This window comes from Sciurus vulgaris (genome assembly GCF_902686455.1).
Source record: "Sciurus vulgaris genome assembly, chromosome: 5".
NCBI classification, from domain to species: Eukaryota; Metazoa; Chordata; class Mammalia; order Rodentia; family Sciuridae; genus Sciurus; species Sciurus vulgaris.
Window position 1 is genome coordinate 113962004 of NC_136465.1, and position 23570 is coordinate 113985573.

A 23570-nucleotide genomic window follows, 5' to 3' on the forward strand; every position below is an offset into this window, starting at 1 on the left:
TGTTCTCATTCTGTAACAGCCCCTCTTCCTTTCATTTTTTTCTATGCCATTGATTTGTAGAAGAAACCAAGTGATGTGTCCTGTGGGATGCAGAGTGGCTCTTTTTGATATTCACCTGGCAGTTTTCCCCCTGGTACAGTGACTCCATTCTTAGAAAAAATGACTGAGTCTGGGAGCAGTGCTCCTCCTTGGAGCTCTTGCTCTTCATCTGTCTCATCCATGGGAAAAATGGGGAGGACCTGAAGTCCTGCCACTGAGTCCTATTGATTCTACTTCCTGATTAACTCTTCAATCCATCCACTTTTCTCCTCATCCCAATCAACACTGCCACAAGAGTGATCTTTCCAGAATGCATGTTGGATTATTGCTCCACTGTGTTTACAGTCCTTTACAGCTTGACTTGCTGATAAGATAAACTTCTAGTCCTTAAAATTGTCACTAAGGCCTTTTGTGACTCATCTTCTCCAGCCTTGTCTGTTGTTGGTGTTTGCCCCTTGCACTGTATTGTCTAGTCACAAATCTTGCAGCACCTCGAACCACTGTATACTCTCAACTCTAGGTGTCACCCATGCTGGTCCCTCTGCCTCATCTGGCTATCTCCCAGTCCATTCTTTGAGTCCCTGTTGAAATGCCCCTCCCCGTTCTGTGCTACCACAGTACCTGTTTTCTGCACTAGACTGTTGGTCTTGGAGAGCAAAGGCTGTGTTTGTCTTGCTCATTGCTGCATCTCCAGTACCTGGCAGAGTGCCTAGCACCAAGTATCTGCTACTGCTTGTCAATGGCATGCATGAACTATTATGCTAATTCTCAAGAGGAAGGTAGGTAGTTGTGCAGAGTAAGAAAATGCATGTGATGGGGCATTTTATCTGGAAAATGTGTAGTAAAACTATCAATTTTATATCTTGAGTCAGTTTTGTGTATTTTCTTCAAACAACTCAGAATTTGAAGTTTGAAGCCAATACTTGCTTCCTTGTTAACTTTTTGAACTTTTTATTAAATGGTCAATATGCATACCCAAATTAATTTTTTGAATTGTATAAATCATTCAGATTTACAGTAAGTCATGCCTTGATCACACATAGAATCTGTGCTGACCCCAGAGAAATCTCCTATACTTGGGGTCAAATTGAAGCCAAAATATTACCTTAGTTTAGAGCATTATGCTTTTGTGGAAGAGGGGCTGTGTTAGAGGCTTGTCTGCTATGTTTCTGCAGGCTATTTGGGGGCTTGGTGCTGGACATCAAGCGGAAGGCCCCCTGGTACTGGAGCGACTATCGGGATGCACTCAGCTTACAGTGTCTGGCCTCCTTTCTGTTCCTGTACTGTGCCTGCATGTCACCTGTCATCACCTTTGGGGGATTGCTTGGAGAAGCCACTGAGGGACGCATAGTAAGAACTTTCAATCACTTTTAATGATCCCATAACTTAACTTAAAATGTTATGGTGGCAGCCAACTCCATTGGGAGGAAATTACCTGTACTAAGACTGATGAAATTGAATTCTTTCTCTTGAATAACTAAGATCTTATGTCTTCAAATAAAAAAGAAACATTCTCCCTATTGAACAGATTCTCTTCTGCTTCAATGTCAGTTACAAAAGCTGGTTACCCAGTTGAATTGCTCATTGCCCCAAGAATGGAAAATGGATATATTAATGTCATTTGAAAATAAGATTTTAAGTGACTGTTTGACAACTTGTAGTGTAAATAGCATGTGCTTTTTATGTATTTTTTAATATTGAATTGAGTCACCATGGAACAAGAACTTAGTTAAGGAATCAAGTGTAAAAGGATTTGGGTACCTGAATTATTAAAGTGGGATCTGTTTACAAGAGTATTAGATGGTGTGTACACATCATTCTTGCTAGAAGAAATACAAGCAAATGACTGTCAAGGCTCATATTAGGGCTAAGTTGGGAGTGTATATAAGCTAACGTTACTCTTTACCAATGGACTATGAACTCAAGTGATTCTTTTCCTTCTCAGAGTGCAATTGAATCCTTATTTGGAGCCTCCATGACTGGGATTGCCTATTCCTTGTTTGCAGGACAGCCCCTTACCATCCTGGGAAGTACGGGGCCAGTGCTTGTGTTTGAAAAGATTTTGTTCAAATTCTGCAAGTAAGATATTTGTTTTTCTGAAAACTGTAATTGGCTATGGTTATTGTGATGCCAGGATTGAATAACAGGGTCCTACACAAATTTAAAAGTAAGCAAATAATCTGAAGTGTAAGAAATCTGAAGAAAGAACATCATTTGGTCTGTAATTCTGACTCCAGGTAGCACATACCTAAAATAGTAGATCCCTGTTCCTAAAGAGCTTGATTAATGTCCCTCAGCCATTATTGAAATCCTGACTTTTTAATCTTTAAAAAACTTTCCCTAGCTAATTCCAAGTCTTCCATGTCCATTTAAAGTCAATTTTTAATTTGGTCTGCTTTCTGTAATGTTCTGGTGGCTAGTGGTAATAGGGGCTCTGCAGTCCTATATTTCCTACTTTTTCTATAGAATATTTTACATTTTGTGTTAGAAGTAGGAGGACATGGGACTAGGATCAGCTCCTTTTTCTTACTGCATGAACAATCTCTTAATTACATTGGATTGTGGCAGTAGAAATGTATTTGAAAGGATTCCTTCCTTCTCCACGTTCTACATAACTTCAGAAGTGAATAGTCCATGTGAAGCAAATCCTTAACACACCTGTCCTAGGGCATTATTTAGAACTTAAGTACAATCAGAATTAGGTATAAACTAGGTTGCGGTGGTGGTATAGCTAACATGAGATGAATTAACCATATTTAACCCTTTTGTCTCTTGGTGCCATTCATACTTTTTGATGAACTTTGGTCTTGTTTCAGAGACTATACCCTTTCATACCTCTCCCTTCGAGCTTGTATTGGACTGTGGACGGCCTTCCTGTGTATTGTCCTTGTGGCAACCGATGCCAGTTCCCTTGTCTGCTATATTACCCGCTTCACTGAAGAAGCATTTGCCTCCCTGATTTGCATTATTTTCATCTATGAAGCAATAGAAAAGCTGATTCACCTGGCAGAGACCTACCCCATCCACATGCACAGCCAGCTGGACCACCTTAGCCTCTATTAGTAAGTATGCCTTCTGCTTATTTTCTTCTTCTTCTTTAATGGGCAAAAGGGCCCAAGTTTAATGGCTTATGTAGTGTGCCAGGCCGTGCTTGTAGCTTCTGTTAAGGAAGTGTCTTGGCCTTCTGGGAAACAGAACTTAGATATGGATGAGGAACCTTGGAGGGCCGCCAAAGAAGAACAATCAAAAGTGATGACAGAGGATGAACTGAGAATAAAGCCCAGAGGAAACGTGAGAAATTCTTTTGAGAGAATGTTTTTTGGGTCTAGGCATTAAAACAAAAATAGGCTGCAAATGTAGCTGAGAAATTTGAGTTAATTATTGAGAAGAACTTCTTTTTGTAAGAACTTGTGAGTCCCTGGGCCACTCTATCAAGTGAGAAAATGAACTCTTTTTCTGAAGGTGTATAGGCAACTTGTAGGAAATGTTAGGTGGAAATGGTCTAATAATTCGTTTCAGATCACAAGTCACTCCCACTGTATCCTAAGATCCAAACATCTTTTTACTTCTAGATTTCAACTCAGGAGACTGTTTTCTTCTTGTGTTTAGCATTGTTTGGATCAATTAGAAAATAAACACAATGTCTAGCTGTGTTATCAACCATCTACGAAAATCTAGTCCTACTGATCATTTCTTTTTTTTTATTGTAAACAAATGGGATACATTTTGATTTTCTGTACATGGAGTAAAGGCATACCATTCATGTAATCATAAATTTACACAGGGCAATGTTGTTTGATTCATTCTGCCATTTTTTCCCCCTTCCTCACCCCCCCATCCCTCTTTTCCCTCTATACCGTCCTTCCTTCCTCCATTCTTGCCCCCCTCCCTAACCCTAAACCTAACCCTAACCCTAACGCTAACCCCTCCCACCCCCCATTATATGTCATCATCCGCTTATCAGTGAGATCATTCGTCCTTTGGTTTTTTTGAGATTGGCTTATCTCACTTAGCTTGATATTCTCCAATTTCATCCATTTGCCTGCAAATGCCATAATTTTCTCATTCTTCATGGTGGAGTAATATTCCATTGTATATATATGCCACAGTTTCTTTATCCATTCATCAACTGAAGGGCATCTAGGTTGGTTCCACAATCTGGCTATGGTGAATTGAGCAGCAATGAACACTGATGTGGCTGTATCTCTGTAGTATGCTGATTTTAAGTCCTTTGGGTATAGGCCAAAGAGTGGGATAGCTGGGTCAAATGGTGGTTCCATTCCGAGTTTTCTAAGGAATCTCCATACTGCTTTCCAGAGTGGTTGCACTAATTTGCAACCCCACCAGCAATGTATGAGTGTACCTTTTTCCCCACATCCTCTCCAACACCTATTGTTGCTTGTGTTCTTGATAATAGCCATTCTAATTGGGGCAAGATGGAATCTTAGGGTGGTTTTGAATTGCATTTCTCTTATTACTAGAGATGTTGAACATTTTTTCATATATCTGTTAATTGCCTGTACATCTTCTTCTGTGAAGTGTCTGTTCATTTCCTTAGCCCTTTTGTTGATTGGATTATTTGTATTTTTGGTGTAGAGTTTTTTGAGTTCTTTATATTCTGGAAATTAGCGCTCTATCTGTAGTATGAGTGGCAAAGATATTCTCCCACTCTATAGGCTCTCTCTTCACATTACTGATAGTTTCCTTTGCTGAGAGAAAGCTTTTTAGTTTGAATCTATCCCAGTTGTTGATTCTTGCTTTTATTTCTTGTGCTATGGGAGTCCTGTTAAGGAAGTCTGATCCTAAGCCGACATGTTGAAGATTTGGACCTACTTTTTCTTCTATAATCTGCAGGGTCTCTGGTCTGATTCCGAGGTCCTTGATCCATTTTGAGTTGAGTTTTGTGCAGGGTGAGAGATAGGGGTTTAATTTTATTCTGTTGCATATGGTTTTCCAGTTTTCCCAGCACCATTTGTTGAAGACGCTATCTTTTCTCCATTGCATATTTTTGGCACCTAGTATGAGAAAATTGTATTTATTTGGGTTTGTGTCCATGTCCTCTATTCTGTACCATTGATCTACCTGTCTATTTTGGTACCAATACCATGCCGTTTTTGTTACTATTGCTTTGTAGCCTACTGATCATTTCTTCTCTGGAATAGTATTTTCCAAATTATGGTTAAATGATCCTCTTCTTTTAGCTCTGTACACTATTCCCTCCTTTCTGGCTACACAGGTCTCATGTGGAAGATCTGACTATGGAAATATCTGCCAACCAGCCACAAATATACTTTCACCTATTCTAGTTATCTAATCATTAGCCGTTATTAAAAATAAGAATTAATAAGAATTCTGATTAGAATTTTAAATTATTTTAATACAAAGTAACAATGATTAAGTACTAGCATCTCCAAAGCCTAGTCAATTGGAACCTATTGTCATTGAAATTCTCATTCCTATAAAGTTCATTTTTTTACCTCTTTTTTATCATTCATTTATTTAAAAAATGTTTGTTGAGCACCTGTTATGTGCCAGGCACTGTTTCCAGCCCTGGAAAGGGTCTAACCTCAGGATGCTTATATCCTAGTGGGAGAAGACAGACAAAAGTGACCAGCTCTGGATTAAGTAATCTAGCCCTGGAAACTGAAATCTTGTTTTGTTAATACAATTGGAGATGGGGGACTGGGGAGATAGCTCAGTTGGTAGATTGTAAGCTGGGTAAGCACAAGGCCCTGGGTCAATCCCCAGCACCACAAAAATAAAAACAAAAAAAATTTGGAGATGATATTTTTTCCTTAGGTGCATTCCACTGTTATTCTATTTCATATGGAGCTGATGTGAAGCTAGAATTCTTCAATTTTTTTGGGGGGGGTTACTTAGGATTGAATCCACAGGCATTTAACTACTGAGCCACATCCCTAACCCTTTTTTGTATTTTATTTAGAGACAGGATCTCACTAAGTTTCTTAGGGCCTCAATAAGTTGCTGAGGCTGGCTTTGAACTCAAAATCTTACCTCAGCCTCCTGAACTGTGCACCACCTTGCCTGGCCCTCTAATTCTTTCTTTCTTTCTTTCTTTTTTCTTTTTTTAATTGTAGATGGACACAATTCCTTTATTTTATTTATTTTTTATGTGGTGCTGAGGATCGAACCCAGTGCCTCACATGTACTAGGTGACCACTGTACCACTGAGCCACAACCCTAGGCCCCCTTCAACTCTTTAAATGATTTTATGTTAACATACACAGAATTGATTTTTTAAAAACAGACTTTATTGCTGGGCATGGTGGCTCACACCTGTAATCCCATCTACTTGGGAGACTGAGCAGGAAGATTGTAAGTTCAAGGCCAGTTTGGGTAATTTAGCAAGACCGTGTCTCAAATGTAAAAATAAAAAGGGTTGGGAGTGTAACTGAAGTGGTAAAGTGTTTCTGGGTTCAATCTCCAGTATCAGGGGAAAAAAGACTTTATTTTCTAGAACAGTTTTAGGTTGACAGCAAAGTTGAGCAGAAAGTACAAGAGTTCTCATAGACTCCCTGCCTATCCCCTGCCGTGTACGCATGCTCTCCCCTGTTCTCAACATCTCCACCAGAAAGATGCAATTTGTTATAATCAATGAACTTACACTGACACATCCTTATCATCCAAAGTTCACAATTTACATTAGAGTTAACTTTTGTGTGTATATTCCATAGATTTTGACAAATATGTCTATAGACATATCAACCATTATATTATTTATTTAATTTTTGCACTACTGGGGATTGAACCCAGGGACTTGGACGCTGAGCTACATCCCCAATCCTTTTTATTTTTATTTGGAGACAGAGCATCACTAACTTGTCCAGGCTGGACTGAACTTGTGATACTCCTGTCTTGACCTCCCAAGTACCTAGGATTATGGGCATGCATCACCACATCCAGCTATTTTTATTATTTTCAAAAACCATGTAATATTATTATTATTATCATCATCATCATCATTGTTATTATCGGTAATGGGATTGAACACAGGGGCACTTTTTTACTGAGCTACATTCTCAGCCCTTTTTATTTTTTATTTTCAGACAGGATCTGGCTAAATTGCTTAGGGCCTCACTAAGTTGCTGAGGCTGGCCTCGAATTTGCAATCCTCCTGTCTTAGCTTCCCAGGTTGCTGAGATTACAGGTGTGCACCACTGTACCCAGCTAATTTACTTATTTTTGAGACAGAGTCTTGCTATGCTGCCTAGGCTGGCCTCAAACTCCTGGACTTAGGTGATTCTCCTGCCTCAGCCTCCTGAGTAGCTGGGTCTACAGATGCATGCCACCTTGCTCAATTTATTTTTATGTTTAGTTAACACATAGTAATTGTACATAGTTATGGGATACAGTGTAACATTTACAATACATATGCATACTATGTAATGATAAAATTAGAGTAATTGGCATATCTATGGAATTTATTTTTTAATTTAAATGTAGAACTTTTATAGCTTTCCCCATTACTTTCTGTTTTATTAGTTTCTTCCAATTATTTTGACCTGTTGAGATCTTCCTGAATTTCAGTTCCATCATAGAAGGCATGTTTATTAAATTCACAGATGAAACAAAGGTGGTGGGGACAGCTATGTCACTTGACCATACTGGGAGCCAGTTCAGGCTGGGATTGGGAGGCAACATGGTGGAACATGTATGGCAAGGTCTGGTTTAGATAAAAGAAGAGACCTGAGGAAGCTAATGGAGCTGGTAAGCCTGGCTTTAGTATAAATAGCTAGGAAATGGCTGAGGTAGTAGGGTAATGCAGTGTGAGGAAGAGCTTCATCACAATTCCAGGAGTCTCTGATTTTTAGAACAAGAGCATGATGGGGGAGCAGGTATAGAAATAAAATATCCAGATTTGGAGGAAGTTGTTGAGAACTAAGCAGTGTATCAGAACCTCCTTGCTAAGTAGATTGAATTTCACAGCAAGAGTCTAAGAGATAGAAACTAGGGCTTATTTATTCTGGGCAAATCATATGCCAAGTGTGGTTGTCAGCACAGTTTCATCCAAGACCCACATGCTGATTTGAATCCATCTTTAGTAATGGCCAGTGAAAAATTAGGGTTTGATTGGGCTTATAGGTGGTCCTCAACCCAAACTGGACCCATCTCAGAGATCTGAAGTAGTCAAAAGAGAAAGAAGGTAGACTTTTTAGCGCCTTTAACTTGGTCATGTCTAAAAATACTTAACTGACTGTCTGACTGCTTTCCTCAGGAATCTTTTTTTCCTTTCCCCTCAGCTGTAGGTGTACTCTCCCAGAGAATCCAAATAATCACACTCTACAGTACTGGAAAGACCACAACATTGTGACAGCAGAAGTGCACTGGGCTAACCTCACTGTCAGTGTAAGTCTGGGAGCTGCTCTCACATCACGTTCACCAGGTTTAAAGAGGGACTTCTTGGTGAAAGGCCAGTAGCTTTTTGGAGAACTCTGGCATTAAAAAAGAAAGCTCTTAAAAAACAACAAAAACAGCAACTATTTTTAGTTTCTTTTTCCCTTTCAAAAGTTTTCTTGCATATAAAAATAGATCACCCTTCTCTTTTCTTCCATACACACCTACCCTGTGATTCTGCTCCAGGGATATGTGGGGATGAAACCACATAGGACAGTGGGCAGATCCATGCTTGATCCAAGCTTTGTGGTGTTTGAAGAATATTAATGTTTGGAGGTCCTCTATAACAAAAACAATTCAAATTGCTAAGGCCTTCCCAAAGCCTTGAAAGTTGTGTTTGTTTAGGACATTTATAGTTTTATTCTTAAATTATCTTAGTTATAACTATAATGGTGCCCTATTTGAAAGGGACCTGCAAGTAAGGAACTGTCAATGGCATTAAGGTCAAGTGGACACTACTGGCAGCCTATGCTGATAGTGAGCAATAGACTAAGAAGGCAGCATTTGTTTATTCCCTTGTACCTGACTTCTGTTACCCCAAATGCTTGTTCTTCCAGGAATGCCAGGAAATGCATGGAGAGTTCATGGGATCTGCATGTGGCCATCATGGACCCTACACTCCTGATGTGCTCTTTTGGTCCTGTATTCTTTTCTTCACCACCTTCATCCTCTCAAGCACCTTAAAGACATTTAAGACAAGTCGCTATTTCCCAACCAGAGTAGGTAGCACATTCATGCATTACTTTTGTGTTAGGAGTCTAATACAATAGAACCTATTCTCAGCTTCCATACTTTCTGGAGTAGATTGTCAGTAGGGAAAGCTCTAGATGTCCTGATGAGCTACACTGTGGCAATCTCTTCTAGTGTCTGGCAGCCCCTCTTTCATAGATCTGTGGTATTGAATGAGGATACTTAAAACCTTTTTGATTTAAAAGTGTCAGGTATGTTTAAGGTGGTAGTAATGTTCTCTAAAAGTTATTAAATTTCATTTCTAGAATGCTGCCAAGTTTTATTTCCAGAATTCTGGGGCACTTAACATGCAGTAGCTGGAGCTGGTTTATGATGATGGTAATTGGGGTGATTGTCTTGAATACTTTAGGGGACCCCAAAGTCCTCTCCCAGGGATGGCTTCTATAATAGCTTATGAAATCATTACCCACATTGACTAGAGCAGCCAGCATGCCCTTGTCTTGGTTTGCATGACTGAAGCCTCCTCTGACACAGCTTGTCAGGAGCTGAAAGATGAAAGAAGAGACCTGCAGGGCAGAATTAGAGGCTGTGCGTGGGTAGCTAAGTGGGCTATTTCTTTGAAAGGGAGCTAGACTCAGGAGGAACTGGTGGCTTTTCTGTAAGTGAGGTTTCAATCAGGTAGGGGGTTCGGTTTACTGGATATTTATTGTATGCACATAACTAAACATTCTTGGGCTTCAGTAAACCTGCATAATAGTTAAGGGAGGCACATATTAAATAAGTTCTGAGTCTTTGTTTCCTTACTGGAAAAATAAATTAACCTACGTGACTATTGGATATTGATTATGCTCAGACCTGGGTGAGTCTATGGGGGATGCAAAGGAAGTTTAAGATACTATTTGCCATCAGAGAGGAAGGGGAGCACATGAAACAAGCAGGTGCCATAAGCTACAGTAGTAAGTGTTGCATGCCAGCCTGAGACGTAAGTGCCAGAGAATTTCAGAAGAGAAAAGGGCCACTGAGCCCTAGGATGGTCAAAAGAGGAGTTTCATAGTTGGGGAGGGGTGATGCTTCAAAGAACTATCATTCAGGGAAGAACTAACAAAACCACGGAGAGGGTGCTGGTTAAGTTACTAGTTAGTCAGGTTAAGTTACTAATGATATTATGCACGACTAAGAAATATTTTACTCTATCTCTGTTGGAATTGCAGATTAAGGCAGATACAGGTCACTGCATTTTATTAAAGCTACATTAAGCTATAAAGTGGGACAATCCTCTTGGGGCAGGTCTTAAATTGGAGGGAATCCACTCAAAATGGAAATAAGTGTTGTTAAAAATAACAAAGCAGGGAAGGAGTATAGAAAGTGCTGGGGTGGTGGGGTAGCCAGTTTTAAGTAGGATCATCAGAGAAGATCTCATGAAGAAGGTAGTATTTGAGTTGGCCTACAGGAGGTGAGGGAGCTATGTAAGAGGTTAACCTTAGGTAACATTTTAGGTGGATCCTGAGATGAGAGTGAACTTGGCATGTTTAGGAAGCAGCAAGGAGGTCTGTATGGCTGAAGCAGAGTGGGTGAAAAGGAGAATATTATTAGTTGGGACTAGAGAGGGGATGACACCAGTTGTATGGGCCTCAGAAACCAGTGGGGCCTTTTGGGTTTTTAACTCAGAGAAGGAACCATTTAAGGGTTTTGGCAGAGGAATGATGCGATCCAACCACAGCTGCATTTAAAGAAAATTGTAGAGGGCAAGCAGCAAGTGAGGAGGTTGCTGCCGTTACCCCAGCAAGAGCTGGTGGTGACTTTGATCTGGGTGGGAGCAGTGGGTGTGAGAAGTGCTGATTCTAGATATGTTCTGAAGGTAGGGCCAATGGAACTTGAAGATGGACTGAATATGGGGTATGAGGGAGAAGCTGAGCTGACCCTGCTGCCAAGGTTCTAGGCTAGCATGAGGGACTGTGGCTGGTCTTATAAAATTGTATTCCAAGTTCTCAGAACTAGAACCTGAACCTGAGCCTAAATACCCTAAATAGAATGCTTCAGAGGTTGGGGTTGGTGACATTAGAGTTTGTCAGAAGACTTTTTTTCCTTCATCATATTCACACTTCGTCAGCATTAATTTGGATTGTCTAGAGAGGTTTCATGGTTGGGGAAATATATTCCTAGTGTTTAAATATGCTTATATTAGTTCCACTGTAAAATAAGGGCATTTTTTTTTTCCTGAGAATTTCTACACGTTTTACAAGACTGAATTCTTTTCTACTGTATTTAACCTGCAAAAACATTGTTCCAATCCTTTCTCATGTCAGGTACGTTCCATGGTGAGTGACTTTGCCGTTTTCCTCACTATCTTCACAATGGTGATTATTGATTTTTTGATTGGAGTCCCATCACCAAAGCTTCAAGTTCCCAGTGTGTTCAAGGTAAAAAGATCTCAGGATGCTTGGTGCCCTCATGTAATTTCATAGAATCTGATCCCAAGTTGATTTCAAGGGCCTTTACCTCACAATCACAAGAGGAGTTTTGCAGTACTCTAAATATGAACCTTGTTCCTCATACCTAGCCATTCAGAAAAGTAAATTCTTTAAGTCAAGTTGAGTTCAAGTTGGAAAAATAAGAGAACAGTAAAATAAAGTTGTTTAAATTTAATAAATGAAAAGTATTATTTATGTTCATAAATACTACTGTTAAGATTTTAAATAATGAAATGTGCCCATTTACATAAATGTATCTCAAATACTGTGGAAATGTGGGTTCTTGGAGCACCTTTATTGAGCAGTAGCTATTTAAGGACACTAGGAAAGATGGGAAAGATGGGAAAGGTAAAAGGTAAAAGTCCCGGCCCCTCCCCTCAAGGATCTTGCTGGGTAGGAGGAAAATGGACCTAAGAGGGACCTTGTCTGGAGTCTAGAGCCCTAGGATAGTTCTAGGATAGTTCTTCAACCCTATTTTATTGTTTGTTTTTATAACTCTCTATTATAGTATTTTTCAAAAAGCCTATACAAAAAATGAAACAAATGATCAATATATGCGGACCCCAAATTTATTTTAGGTTGGGGTTACTAAATAAACAAAAGAAGATAGAAAAGCTGGGGCTGGGGTTATGGCTCAGTGTAGCACACTTGTCTAGCATGTGTGAGGCCCTGAGTTTGATCCTCAGCGCCACATAAAAATAAAGGTATTGTGTCCACCTACAACTAAAAAATATATTAAAAAAAAAGAAGATAGAAAAGCTAAGTTCAGTTTCACAGATCCCCATTGGGTAGAGAGGAGAAAGCCTGAGCATGCCCAATGACTTCTGAAGAGTAATAGAATGAGGATGGGAGAGGATGTGAGGAAAAGACAGGTAGGCAGGTAAGCAGTCCCTGACTTGTTAAGGCCCTGGTTTCAGCTTCTTTTTGTCTCACTCCCTGAAAAAAGCCTGATTAAAAATGTCTTTTTCCTTATTGTCAAAACATGTTTAATTTTACTAAATTTGATGGAATTCTATCAGAAATTTGTGGGTTAATAAACACCCTTTTCTTTTCTGAGCCTAACACCTCTGAGAATCTGGCATTCTCATCTGTGTGTGAATGAGCACACTCAGCTTTCTCTCTAATACCAAGCTGAGGTCAGCCCTGCAGAAGGGATGGATTTTGTATAAAAATAGGTAATTTAGGAGCATTAAGCAGTCCTTGGAAAAGTTCCCTGATAGTCATGTTTAAGATAGTCAGAAGGAACTGAATTTCTGAGACATCTGTGAAGACGACCTCTGGGAGGTAGGAGAGAGATGAGAAAGGGAAATGGGAGAATGTCCAAGAAAATGTTGCTCATGGCAGGCTTCACTTTCAGGGAGCAGAGGGAAAGTTTTCTTCTTTTCTTCCTTATTCCCTTCTTTCATAAATCACATGGCCTCCAGGTTCCAAGACACAATAAAAAGGCTGGTGCAGTTGTCCCTATTCATGGGGGATTGGTTCCAGGATGGTCCGGGTATGCAGATGCTTAAGTTTCTTAAATGAAGTATCATAGTATTTGCACATAATCTACTCAATCCTACTATGCACTTTTAGTCATCTCTAGGTTATTTATAATACCTAATACAATGCAAATGCTGTGTAAATGGTTGTTACACTGTAGTGTTTAGAGAGTAATGACAATTTAAAAATCTGTATATGTTCAATACTAATGTATTTTTTTCTGAATATCTTTAATCTGCAGTTGGTGGAATTTTTAGACGTAACCCACAGATATGGAGAGCCAGCTATGCTGTTACTAGGGGTTATAATGTCTTTAAGGTTTCAATAAGTTTTTGTGATGATCTGAGGACTTAACTGCCAGTTAGAATATTATTACTAAGGAAACATAGGTTCTGTAAGCTTTTAGAACTTAATTCATAATTTGGGACTTGCTAGTGTTATTGATGTTTTTTAATCCAAGAGTCACAACTAATGTTTCAGATATAACAGTGTTTGTTTATTGAGTTGGGTCAATTCTGGGCCTATTTGTATCTCTGGCCTTTTATCCTCTAGCACCAATTGCCAAAAAGGTGAGCTTGTCTTCCCCAGAGTACCCTAGGGGTGGGAGTGTTGAGGATCTAGGAAAGTTTAGGTATGTGAACATCCCATTAAAATTTGTGAACAGTTGTCTTATAGGGTCCTAGGCCAAACAAATTGCCAAGTTAAGCGGTCTTCAGCCTTGTCTCAAATCTCTGGTGTCTGGGCCCCCGTTTCTTTGCTGATGGGAGGACAACTTTGGAATATCCATTCTAACTGACTACATTTTGCCTTTATTTGTGTTGTAGACACACATTATATGGCTTCTGGGGAAAAGCAATGAGGAAGATAGTCTAAGATATTTATATTTGTCTTTGAGAATCATTTTTTTCTTCAACAACAGATTTAGCTATTAATTATATTTTAGTTGTGCTGATGTTGCTTTTTCTGTGCATTGGGGTTTGGGGAATAAAAATAGGGGCAAGTGTAGGTTTAGTGAATATTCCATAGGAGGCTGATAATGGAGGACTGACTGTTTCAAAGGGAATTTGGTGAAAGGTTGTAGAATTCCAAAGAGTTGCTGTATTTTGTGCTTTAAAAAAAAAAAAAAAAAAAAGTCTTATTCACATGAGAATAAAAAGAAATGTGGAAAATGTGGAATTGATCTCTTGTGCTCTAATGAAAATAGTTAACTTAAAATACAAAAATAATTTGTTTTTCCCCTTAGCCCACAAGGGATGATCGAGGATGGTTTATCAGTCCCATTGGCCCTAATCCTTGGTGGACTGTGATAGCTGCAATTATCCCAGCTCTTCTCTGTACTATCTTGATATTCATGGACCAGCAGATCACAGCTGTCATCATTAATAGGAAGGAACATAAGCTCAAGGTAACAAGAGATTTTGACCTAGAAGACTTCTTTGGTAGCCTGCTATAATTTTTTATTTTAGGGTAAGCCCTTCCACACCAGGAACTGAATAACCTGGATAAAAAGTCACAGAAGAGGTCTATAAGGAGTATTCATTCCCTACTCATTAATTGGGGACGAGACTAGAGTAGAACATAGTGGTATATGTGAAAGAAACTTGGACTCCATTACTCTTCTCTCGAATCTGTGGGTTTGTGGTAGGCAGAGTTCCTGGTGGTCCCATACAACTACTTGTTTTGAGTTGGCTGCTGTTCAGCTTGTCTTCCTTGGGTTCAAGTTGGATCTTAGACCATAATGGATTAAGAGGCAGTTATTCTCCTATTGCTGTCTGTTACTAGGGTTTCCAGATTAAACCTTGAGCCCAAAGGTTACCAGGTACTAGGGATAGTTCTAGTACATGTATTAGTGAGATATTTCATGCCTTCCATCTTTGTTTTCCTTACTCAGAACCTGCAAAATCCAAATCTGGCAAGGATCTGGAAGAGTGTTGTAGGAATTCAATAAGAACATTTATCTCCAACTTCTGTATTGTCTCCTAGAATGGTCAAGATGCAGCTTGGTCTCTGGTTACTCTTCCAGAGAAGGATGGATTTTTGAATGTGTGGGACTCAGAATAAGCTGAGAATACTTAGATAAAGAATGGATATTGGTATATATAGGATAAGCTAAAATTTCCCTTTTTCTTCTCTGTTCCCTCCTAATTAGGAAGGGTTATAAAACTCCTCTGGGATCCTTGGATTCATTCCTACTTATCCATATACCCCTTCTTAGGCTTGAGACCCTTAACTCACTTTTATATGCCCCACTATATCACTGATGGTGATAGATATTCTGTTTCTCCACAGAAAGGCTGTGGCTACCACCTGGATCTGCTGATGGTGGCCATCATGCTGGGTGTCTGCTCCATCATGGGCTTGCCCTGGTTTGTGGCTGCAACTGTCCTGTCCATCACACATGTGAACAGCCTCAAGTTGGAATCTGAGTGCTCTGCTCCAGGAGAACAGCCCAAGTTCTTGGGCATTCGAGAGCAGAGGGTGACAGGCCTTATGATCTTTGTGCTGATGGGCTGCTCAGTCTTCATGACCACTGTCTTAAAGGTAATCATTTATTCACTCATTAGGCATATATATAGTGCGTTTGTGCCAGGAATCCTTGCTAGGTTCTAGAAATACAGTGACACACCAGACAGATACACATACAAACTACTACCCCGGAAAAGCTTATTCTTAGTAAGATAATATGTAATTAAGAAAATAAACATAATTATAGAACATAATAAGTGATATAAAGGAAATATATAGTGTTCTCTGGTGCTATAGAGAATTAAGGGGTTCTATTTTAGCTAGGATTGTCAGAGACAGCCTCTCTGAGAAGGTAACATTTTAAAAAATATCTTTATTTATTTATTATCTTTATGTGGTGCTGAGGATTGAACCCAGTGCCTCACACTTGCTAGGCAAGCATTCTAACAAAAATCTACAACCCCAGCCCATGAGAAGGTAATATTTAAGATAAGGTGGAGCCAGCCATGCCATGGATGGTGGAAAATAGCATGGAGGGAAGGGAGAGAAGCAGTTAAGTTAGGTCATGTGGAAGGAAAGAGTAATATGTGTTGTAGAAGGTAACCAGGGTCATGTGGTACAAGGGTACTGAGTTAAGGCAAAGAGCTCAGTGGGATAAGATGGAAGAGTAGATAGGGCCAGATCAGAGAAGACCTTGTTCACACTAGTAAAGATTACCTTCGAGGGCTTTTAACAGGAGAGAGACATGATTCAGCTAATATTTTTTAAAAAATCATTCTGGCTGATGTCTAGAAGACAAGTTTTTAGGGTGGGGGAAGAATAGAAGCAGAGAGACAAGTGAGAATAATATAGGTGAGGGAAGATATTGATTTGGATAAGAAAGTTGGTAGTAGGGATAGGTAAAAAGGCAGGGCTCTGTACATCTTAGACGTAGATCCAAAGGTCTTGCTGGTTAACTGGTTGTGGAATGGGGTGAGGAAAATGGAAAAATCAGATGATTATTAGGTTTTTGACTTGACCATCTGGTGGAAAGACGACACTTATTATAAGGGAGAAGACTGCATTTTGATTTTGTGAGGAGTGGGGCTATGATCAACATTTGAGTAAGAAGTCAGGAGTTATCCAAGTGAAGAGAGTAGAGGAAGGTTTTGGATTAATAATATACACTTGGGAGCCAATAACACTTAGATGGTATTGAAAGCCAAAGAGGTAGATGAGCTCACTTGGGAGAAGGGTGAATATCAAAGAGGAAAGGGGCAGTGGCTCTCACTTGTAATCCGAGTGGCTTAGGAGGCTGAGGCAGGAGGATCAAAAGTTCAAAGCCAGCCTCAACAACTTAGCAAGGCCCTAAGCAACTCAGTGAGATCCTGTCTCTAAATAAAATACAAAAAAGGTCTGGGGATGTGGCTCAGGGGTTGAGTGCTTCTGGGTTCAATCCCCAGTAGCAAAAAAAAAAAAAAAAAAAAAAAAAGAGAGAGAGAGAAAGAGAGAGAAAAGAGAACAGGGTCAGAGAGAAGAGCATAGTTTAGAGAATGGGCTAAGAAAGAGATAACAACAGTCTCAAAAGGAGCTGCCAGAGAGGTAGGAAGGAAAACAAGAAGGTGTGGTGTCAGGAGTCAAGCTGGGGAAGTGTTTCAAGGAGGGACTGGTTAGAAGCTATCTAGAAAGATGAAGACTAAACCAAGGCTATTGGGTTTATCAATATGGTAACTTAACATGACTAGACAAGAGCAGATTCAGTGGATTGCTTTAGTTTCTGCTGCTTTTACATAATTTAAAGCAAAAGCAGAAGCTGACAATGGTAAAAGCCCTTTTGTTCTAAAATGAAATGATCACTAGTAAGTTAAATCATAGACTTTCCATCTCAACCCTGTCTGACTCTTCTTTTCCTCTTCCCTGGGAATAGATAGATGGGGACACAAACACACACACACACACACACACACACACACACACACACACACACACCCTTCTACAGAATTAATGCCTTTTCAATCTTCTGTAACCAAAACACACACACACACACACACACACCCTTCTACAGAATTAATGCCTTTTCAATCTTCTGTAACCAAAATCATCATCTCAGGGATTTGGTGTATTTTGACATGGGCTAAAAAATAATTCTCTTTTCTTGACTAGAAACTTGAGGGCAAGAGTAGGGGGAGGTATCTTATCAGAGAGCAAACTTCATGGAATGATAGGGCAGAAGCCTAATTACAGGTGGCTGAAAAATGAGTAAGAGATGAAGAAGTAGAGTGTGCATGCAGACAACTCTCTTTAAGAGGTTGTTTGTGAAGTGGAACAGAAAAATAGCAGCTGGCTAACAGAGTATCTTTGTAAAGGTGAAAGATATCTCAAAGATGAGAAAAAACTTTTTTTGTGTGTGTGGGTATAAGGACTCCATGGGAAAACAGGGTGAAAGGAAAAGCTCTCTAGCTGTGTTGCCAAGGTCCCAACCATCTGAAGCACTTTCTTGATTCCATTCTCCCTCTTTTTGATTTTTTTTTTTTTTTTTTTTTTTTGGGTGCTGGGGATCGAACCCAGGGCCTTGTGCTTGCAAGGCAAGCACTCTACCAACTGAGCTATCTCCCCAGCCCCCCTCTTTCTGATTTTTAACCACCCCAACCTACCCTGCAGATGCCCTTCAAGGATGAGAATTAAGAGAATGGTAAAGTACTTGAAACCATCTTTGTGTCCCTTTACTTTCCACTCAGCTTCACTACCTACTTTTCCTCATGCTCCTTATCCCTCCACTCTATGTCTCTAGCACTCCTTTCATGGTCTAGGTGCCATGATTAGAGACCCAGAAGTTACTGTTCCTCAAAGAATATAACGACAGGAGCCTCGTGACAGACATCAACAGAAGAGTTCTTTTAAGACACTATTTAATAGCTCTACAAACAAGGTCATCACTGAATTGGGTTGGCTACTTATTCCAAAACTGAAACAACCTAAAACCCAATGTGGATTTTATAATTCTGAAAAGAAGTACATTTGGGAAGGTTTTTTTAGCCCCAAAGTAAAAACCAACTGAATTTAGGTATGAGAGTTTTCTTACCTGGATTCTAAAGTCCCCATTCTTCTATCCCAGTCTCTCAGAAGATTATCTAGGTTGGTAGATAGGATGTGATGGGAAAGTCCTATTCAAGTACTATATGAATATTCAAGTACAATATAATAACATTAATATTTTTCCCAAAATCATTCTCACTCTGATAATATTCCTCCCCATTCATGCCCTCAAATCTCTGGAGAGTAAAAGAGAAACTTCTTTAGTCCATGTCAAAGTACACCAAATCCCTGAAATGATTGCAATTATGACTTAAAAGACATCAGTTCTGTAAAAGAGGTCTGTGGTGGGTATGTGGGGTGGGGGGGATCATTTACTCATCCCCAGGGAGGAGGAAGAGTCAGATAAGGATGAGATGTGAGGCCTATAATTTAACTTAGAATGATGATTTCAATTCAGAGAGAAGATTTTTATCACTATCAGCTTCTGCTTTTGCCTCTACTTCAAAATTATGTAAATAAAACAGAAATTAACACAATGTTTTTGAAGCTATTTTGTGATTTTGTTTCATTCTCAGAGATTTAAAAGTTATGTATCCTTGAACATACTGTGATACCAAACTTGGTTTCTGGCCTTTCTGCCCTTTTGTCTGCAGTTTATTCCGATGCCAGTACTCTATGGAGTTTTTCTCTACATGGGAGTTTCTTCACTACAGGGAATTCAGGTATTGTATAGTTCAGCCATGGCAGTGTCCTCTCACTATGAGTTCATCTGTCCTGACCAGGGAGGGGCAGGTCCCAAAGGAAAGCGCCATCTGTTCTTGAGAAATTATTTCCTAGTTTTGCTGGTTGGACTGTTTTAGAAATTTCTTCAAATGTACAGTCATAGAGACTTCCAGAGTAGCCTGGCTTAATATCATGGTTCCAGTCATTCATTTGTTGATTATTCAACATTTGTTTAGCACATAAATACAAGGTGCTTTGCCATATGCTGGTAAACCAGAACCTGAAAGGTTGGTCAAGAACCTGTACAGCTTGAGATTTAATACCAGGTTAAAGTGTAAGAGAAGAAAGTTCACCTTTGAGGAGTAGTAGGAGTTGCCCCAGGTAAGCAGATGTTACTCCCTGTTATACTGTACTTTCTCCCATCTATCAACTCATTCCTCCAAGACTTTCAAACAGAGAAAATTGAGAGCCATAATCATAATTTCGATATTCCATATGATGTAATAACTTAGCTTTTTCTCGAATGGTTAATTCTTCTTGTATGGAATATCTGGTGCTCATTCTTACATGCCGAGTTCTAATGTGACTTTGGGCAAGTTGTTTAACCCCTGGGTCTGTTTTCCTTTACTGTACTGTAAGAATGATCATATTTTCTATATTCAGAATGTTAATTAGGTTTCATCAACAAACATCTCCTAATCCCTCAAAGAACAAGTAAGAGTTTTGGTTTGATAGTAAGCCACAAGATGCAATTCACTTATTTCCTATTTTCCCTGAGAAAACTCTCTTAGGATCCTCAGCATGGAATAAAGTTTGAACCTAGAATTAGAAAAGATGAAGTAAAAAATCAACTAACATTTCCCAGCTTTGACCATATTGCCTGTCCTCTTGAGACTTGGTTTCCATTCGTGTCCTGTAGAAATGGTGTTACTTACTTTTCAGAGCAGGCAATGTAAGAGACATGAATGGGTCTAACAAGGCTTCTAAACCCTGCAAAGCCTCCTGAAAATAAATGCCAGTTCCCTCCTTTCAGTTCTTTGATCGTCTGAAGCTCTTTGGGATGCCTGCAAAGCACCAGCCAGATTTTATTTACCTGCGTCACGTGCCTCTGCGCAAAGTGCACCTCTTCACCCTCATCCAGCTGACCTGCCTTGTCCTGCTCTGGGTCATTAAGGCATCGCCAGCTGCCATTGTTTTCCCAATGATGGTGAGGTTTTTTGGAATATAAATTATTACTATTATTTTTAAGTTGTGGTAAAGTACCTGTAACATAAAATTCTGCATTTTAACTGTTTCTAAATGTACAGTTCAGTTGCATTAAGTACATTCACATTGTTATATCACCATGCATCTCCAAAATTTTTTTCATCTTATAAAACTGAAACTCCTCACTCATTCAATCCTACCTTCCCATTCTCTCCTTCCTACCAATCCCTGGGAAACCACAATTCTACTTTATGTCTTTATGAATTTTATTATTCTAGGTACTTCATATGTGTGAATTCATAGTGTTTTTTTCTTTTGTGACTAGCTTATTTCACTTAATATCTTCAAGATTCAAGATTCATCCATGTTGTAGCATGTGTCAGAATTGCTTTTCTTCCTAGGGTTGAATAATATCCCATTGTGTACATAAACCACATTTTATTTTTCCATTCATTTGTCAGTGCACACCTTGGTTGCTTCCACTTTTTGAATATTGCTATTTTGAATAATGTTGCTGTGAACATGGGTATACAAATATCTGTTTATGTCCCTGCTTGTAGTTCTTTGGGAAACACAGCTAGGAATGGGATTACTGGGTCATATTGTAATGCCATTTTAAATTTTTTTCTCTAAACTCATAGATCCACATCCTCCTGGTATTTTTTTTTTTTTTTTCCAGTTTTGTCAGAATACTTGTAGAGCTCTGTATTTGTGTGTGATGTTTAGGGATTAAGTGTTTAGTTTAAAAACTATCAAATTCCTGGGAACTTCTGGAAGGAAGCCTATCAATTTTAAATTTATTTGAAATGTAATCATTAAAATTATAAATATGATTGGATTTAATAAGCCTGATTTGTATCATTCCTCATCCAACCAAGAGATGTAACTGATACACACCAAGGGACCCAGGAAGGTCCTTATGGATTATTAGTTATCTCTGGTTAATGTGGCTTCTTGTAAAGAAAGTGCAGCAGTAGTCCAGATACCTTAGATCTGCGTCTATTGGAGAGATTAGCTGCCAGATTTTAGCCAAGTCACTTCCTCTTTCTGGGCCTCAGTTTCCTCACCTTTAAAGTGAATGTCAGCCTAGGCCAAAGGACAGAGATAAAAACCACTACAGATACACAATGCAGTCATAGAGCAAGGATTTTGGAGGGAAAAGTACAGAGGATCAGAAGGGAATAAAGACAGTCTTCCAAGGTTCCATCATCCCTGATGAGGCAGGCTTATTCTGAATGCAGCTGGCCCACTTTGACCCTGCTTCTGCAGACATTATAAATATGATTGCAGAAGTTATCCGCTCCCCATGCTGCCCTGTAGCCCTTTCCTGATGACCACAAACAGGGGAAGGCAGTTGTCAGGGCCATCTGCAGATGATAGGTTTGTCTTTTCAGTGAGGAAATTAAATTAATTCCTCAGTAATTTGTAGGGTTGCTATCGTGATGGTTAAAATACTCTATGTAAAACACTCGGTACCTGGCACAAAGAGGACATTCAATAAATGGCAACTATTGTGATTATTATGAATTGGATTTTTCTTGAAATGTTCTTCTAATTAGCTGTGAAAATTGAGACTTTACTTTTCATTCCAGGAATAAAACTGGCCCCTTAACTCTCTTCCTTTATTTTTCTTCAGGTTTTGGCCTTGGTCTTTGTCAGGAAAGTCATGGATCTCTGCTTCTCTAAGCGAGAGCTGAGCTGGTTAGATGATCTCATGCCTGAAAGCAAAAAGAAGAAGTTGGATGATGCCAAAAAGAAGGCCAAGGAGGAAGAGGTCATAGTCATTGTACCAGCTACACATTTTGGGGCCTCAAGTTACAGAACATAAGAAAGGCCACATGAAAAGTCAGCATGTCTGGAATCCCAGGGGTTATGTTTAAGAGCTAGAACGATTACTCCAAGATATTCTCAGCTGAGAATGGATTCAGGATTCATATTCCTTTCTGCCCTTCATTTCTGGATTCAATAATCAGTAGTTTTTCCCTTTGTTTTCTAGAGTCTACTCACCAGGATACCATCTAGAATATGAACATAGCATTTCTTTTTATTATAAGAGCCAATGGCTCGTGTTCTTCCCAAAGTTCTAATTGAAAAGTATATTTTCCGAGAGTATTTGTTATCTGCCTAATTGCTGACAATACTGTTTTTGGCACCATGTAAAGATAACTTGCATAGGACTTTGTGTCCTTCATTTCCCTCAACACTTAGCACCATGTCGTCTACACAAAGAACCCTCAGTAAATGGCTTACACGCGGAAAGAAAGGATGCACAGCAAAAATGAAAATATCAGACCAAGAAATGAATGCACTGGGAAGTGGTTCCAAATACAGTTAGGGCCTAGATAGTATCCCTTGAAATACATTTCAACATGCATATTTTTCTAATATCTTGAATTTTTAAAACCTTGTATTATTAAATAAGCTTTAACAATTTTAAATACAAAAGCAATGGAAGAAAACTTTAAATGGAATATTGATAGAATTCAGTACATTAAATGTGAAGCTTTCAGGTATCCAAAATTCCATAAACAAAATTTTTAAATAATGTTAATACATTTGTTAAAATTCTTCCTATTCAAATAATTATCTCTAATAAAACAATAATGGAATAAAAATTAGCAATAGACATAGATAATTTACAAAAGAAGACTATAAATGACCAAATAATCAAAGAAATGGAAATATCAAATATATTTTTCGTTTAACAAATTTGGAAAGATTTTGAAAAAAAAGTGTTGGTAACACTATTATTGAAATGGGTTTCTCGTACAATAAAACTAGTAATATGAATTGGATAAATCTCAGGGCAGCTTAAAGTAGAGTCTTAAAAATGTACAAGCCCAAACCAGGCACAGTGATGTACACCTTTAGTCCCAGCACTTGGAGACTGAGATGGAAAGATTGCTTGAGCCCAGAGCCCAGAAATTTGAGACTAACCTGGGCAACATAGTAAGACCCTTTTAGCCCAGCAACTCTTAATTTTAAAATTTATCCTTAAGGATAATGTAGGCAATGTAGACAAAGATTTTAATTATATATACAAAAAAAGGATAGCCTCAAACT

The 23570-nt window shown here is 39.0% G+C and overlaps 1 protein-coding gene across 2 annotated transcripts in view; it reads left to right on the top strand.

The window, feature by feature from the left end:
• SLC4A8 (solute carrier family 4 member 8) overlaps positions 1-23570 on the top strand; it is a 72238-nt gene that overhangs the window by 39707 nt on the left and 8961 nt on the right. For both annotated transcript variants that reach the window (XM_079143202.1, XM_079143203.1), the window contains exons 12-22: positions 1215-1389; positions 1985-2118; positions 2856-3101; positions 8301-8406; positions 9012-9173; positions 11451-11564; positions 14341-14502; positions 15387-15638; positions 19232-19300; positions 20335-20508; positions 22144-22281. In XM_079143202.1, coding sequence (XP_078999328.1) covers positions 1215-1389; positions 1985-2118; positions 2856-3101; positions 8301-8406; positions 9012-9173; positions 11451-11564; positions 14341-14502; positions 15387-15638; positions 19232-19300; positions 20335-20508; positions 22144-22281 — 1732 coding nt within the window. The remainder of the gene's footprint in view (positions 1-1214; positions 1390-1984; positions 2119-2855; positions 3102-8300; positions 8407-9011; positions 9174-11450; positions 11565-14340; positions 14503-15386; positions 15639-19231; positions 19301-20334; positions 20509-22143; positions 22282-23570) is intronic.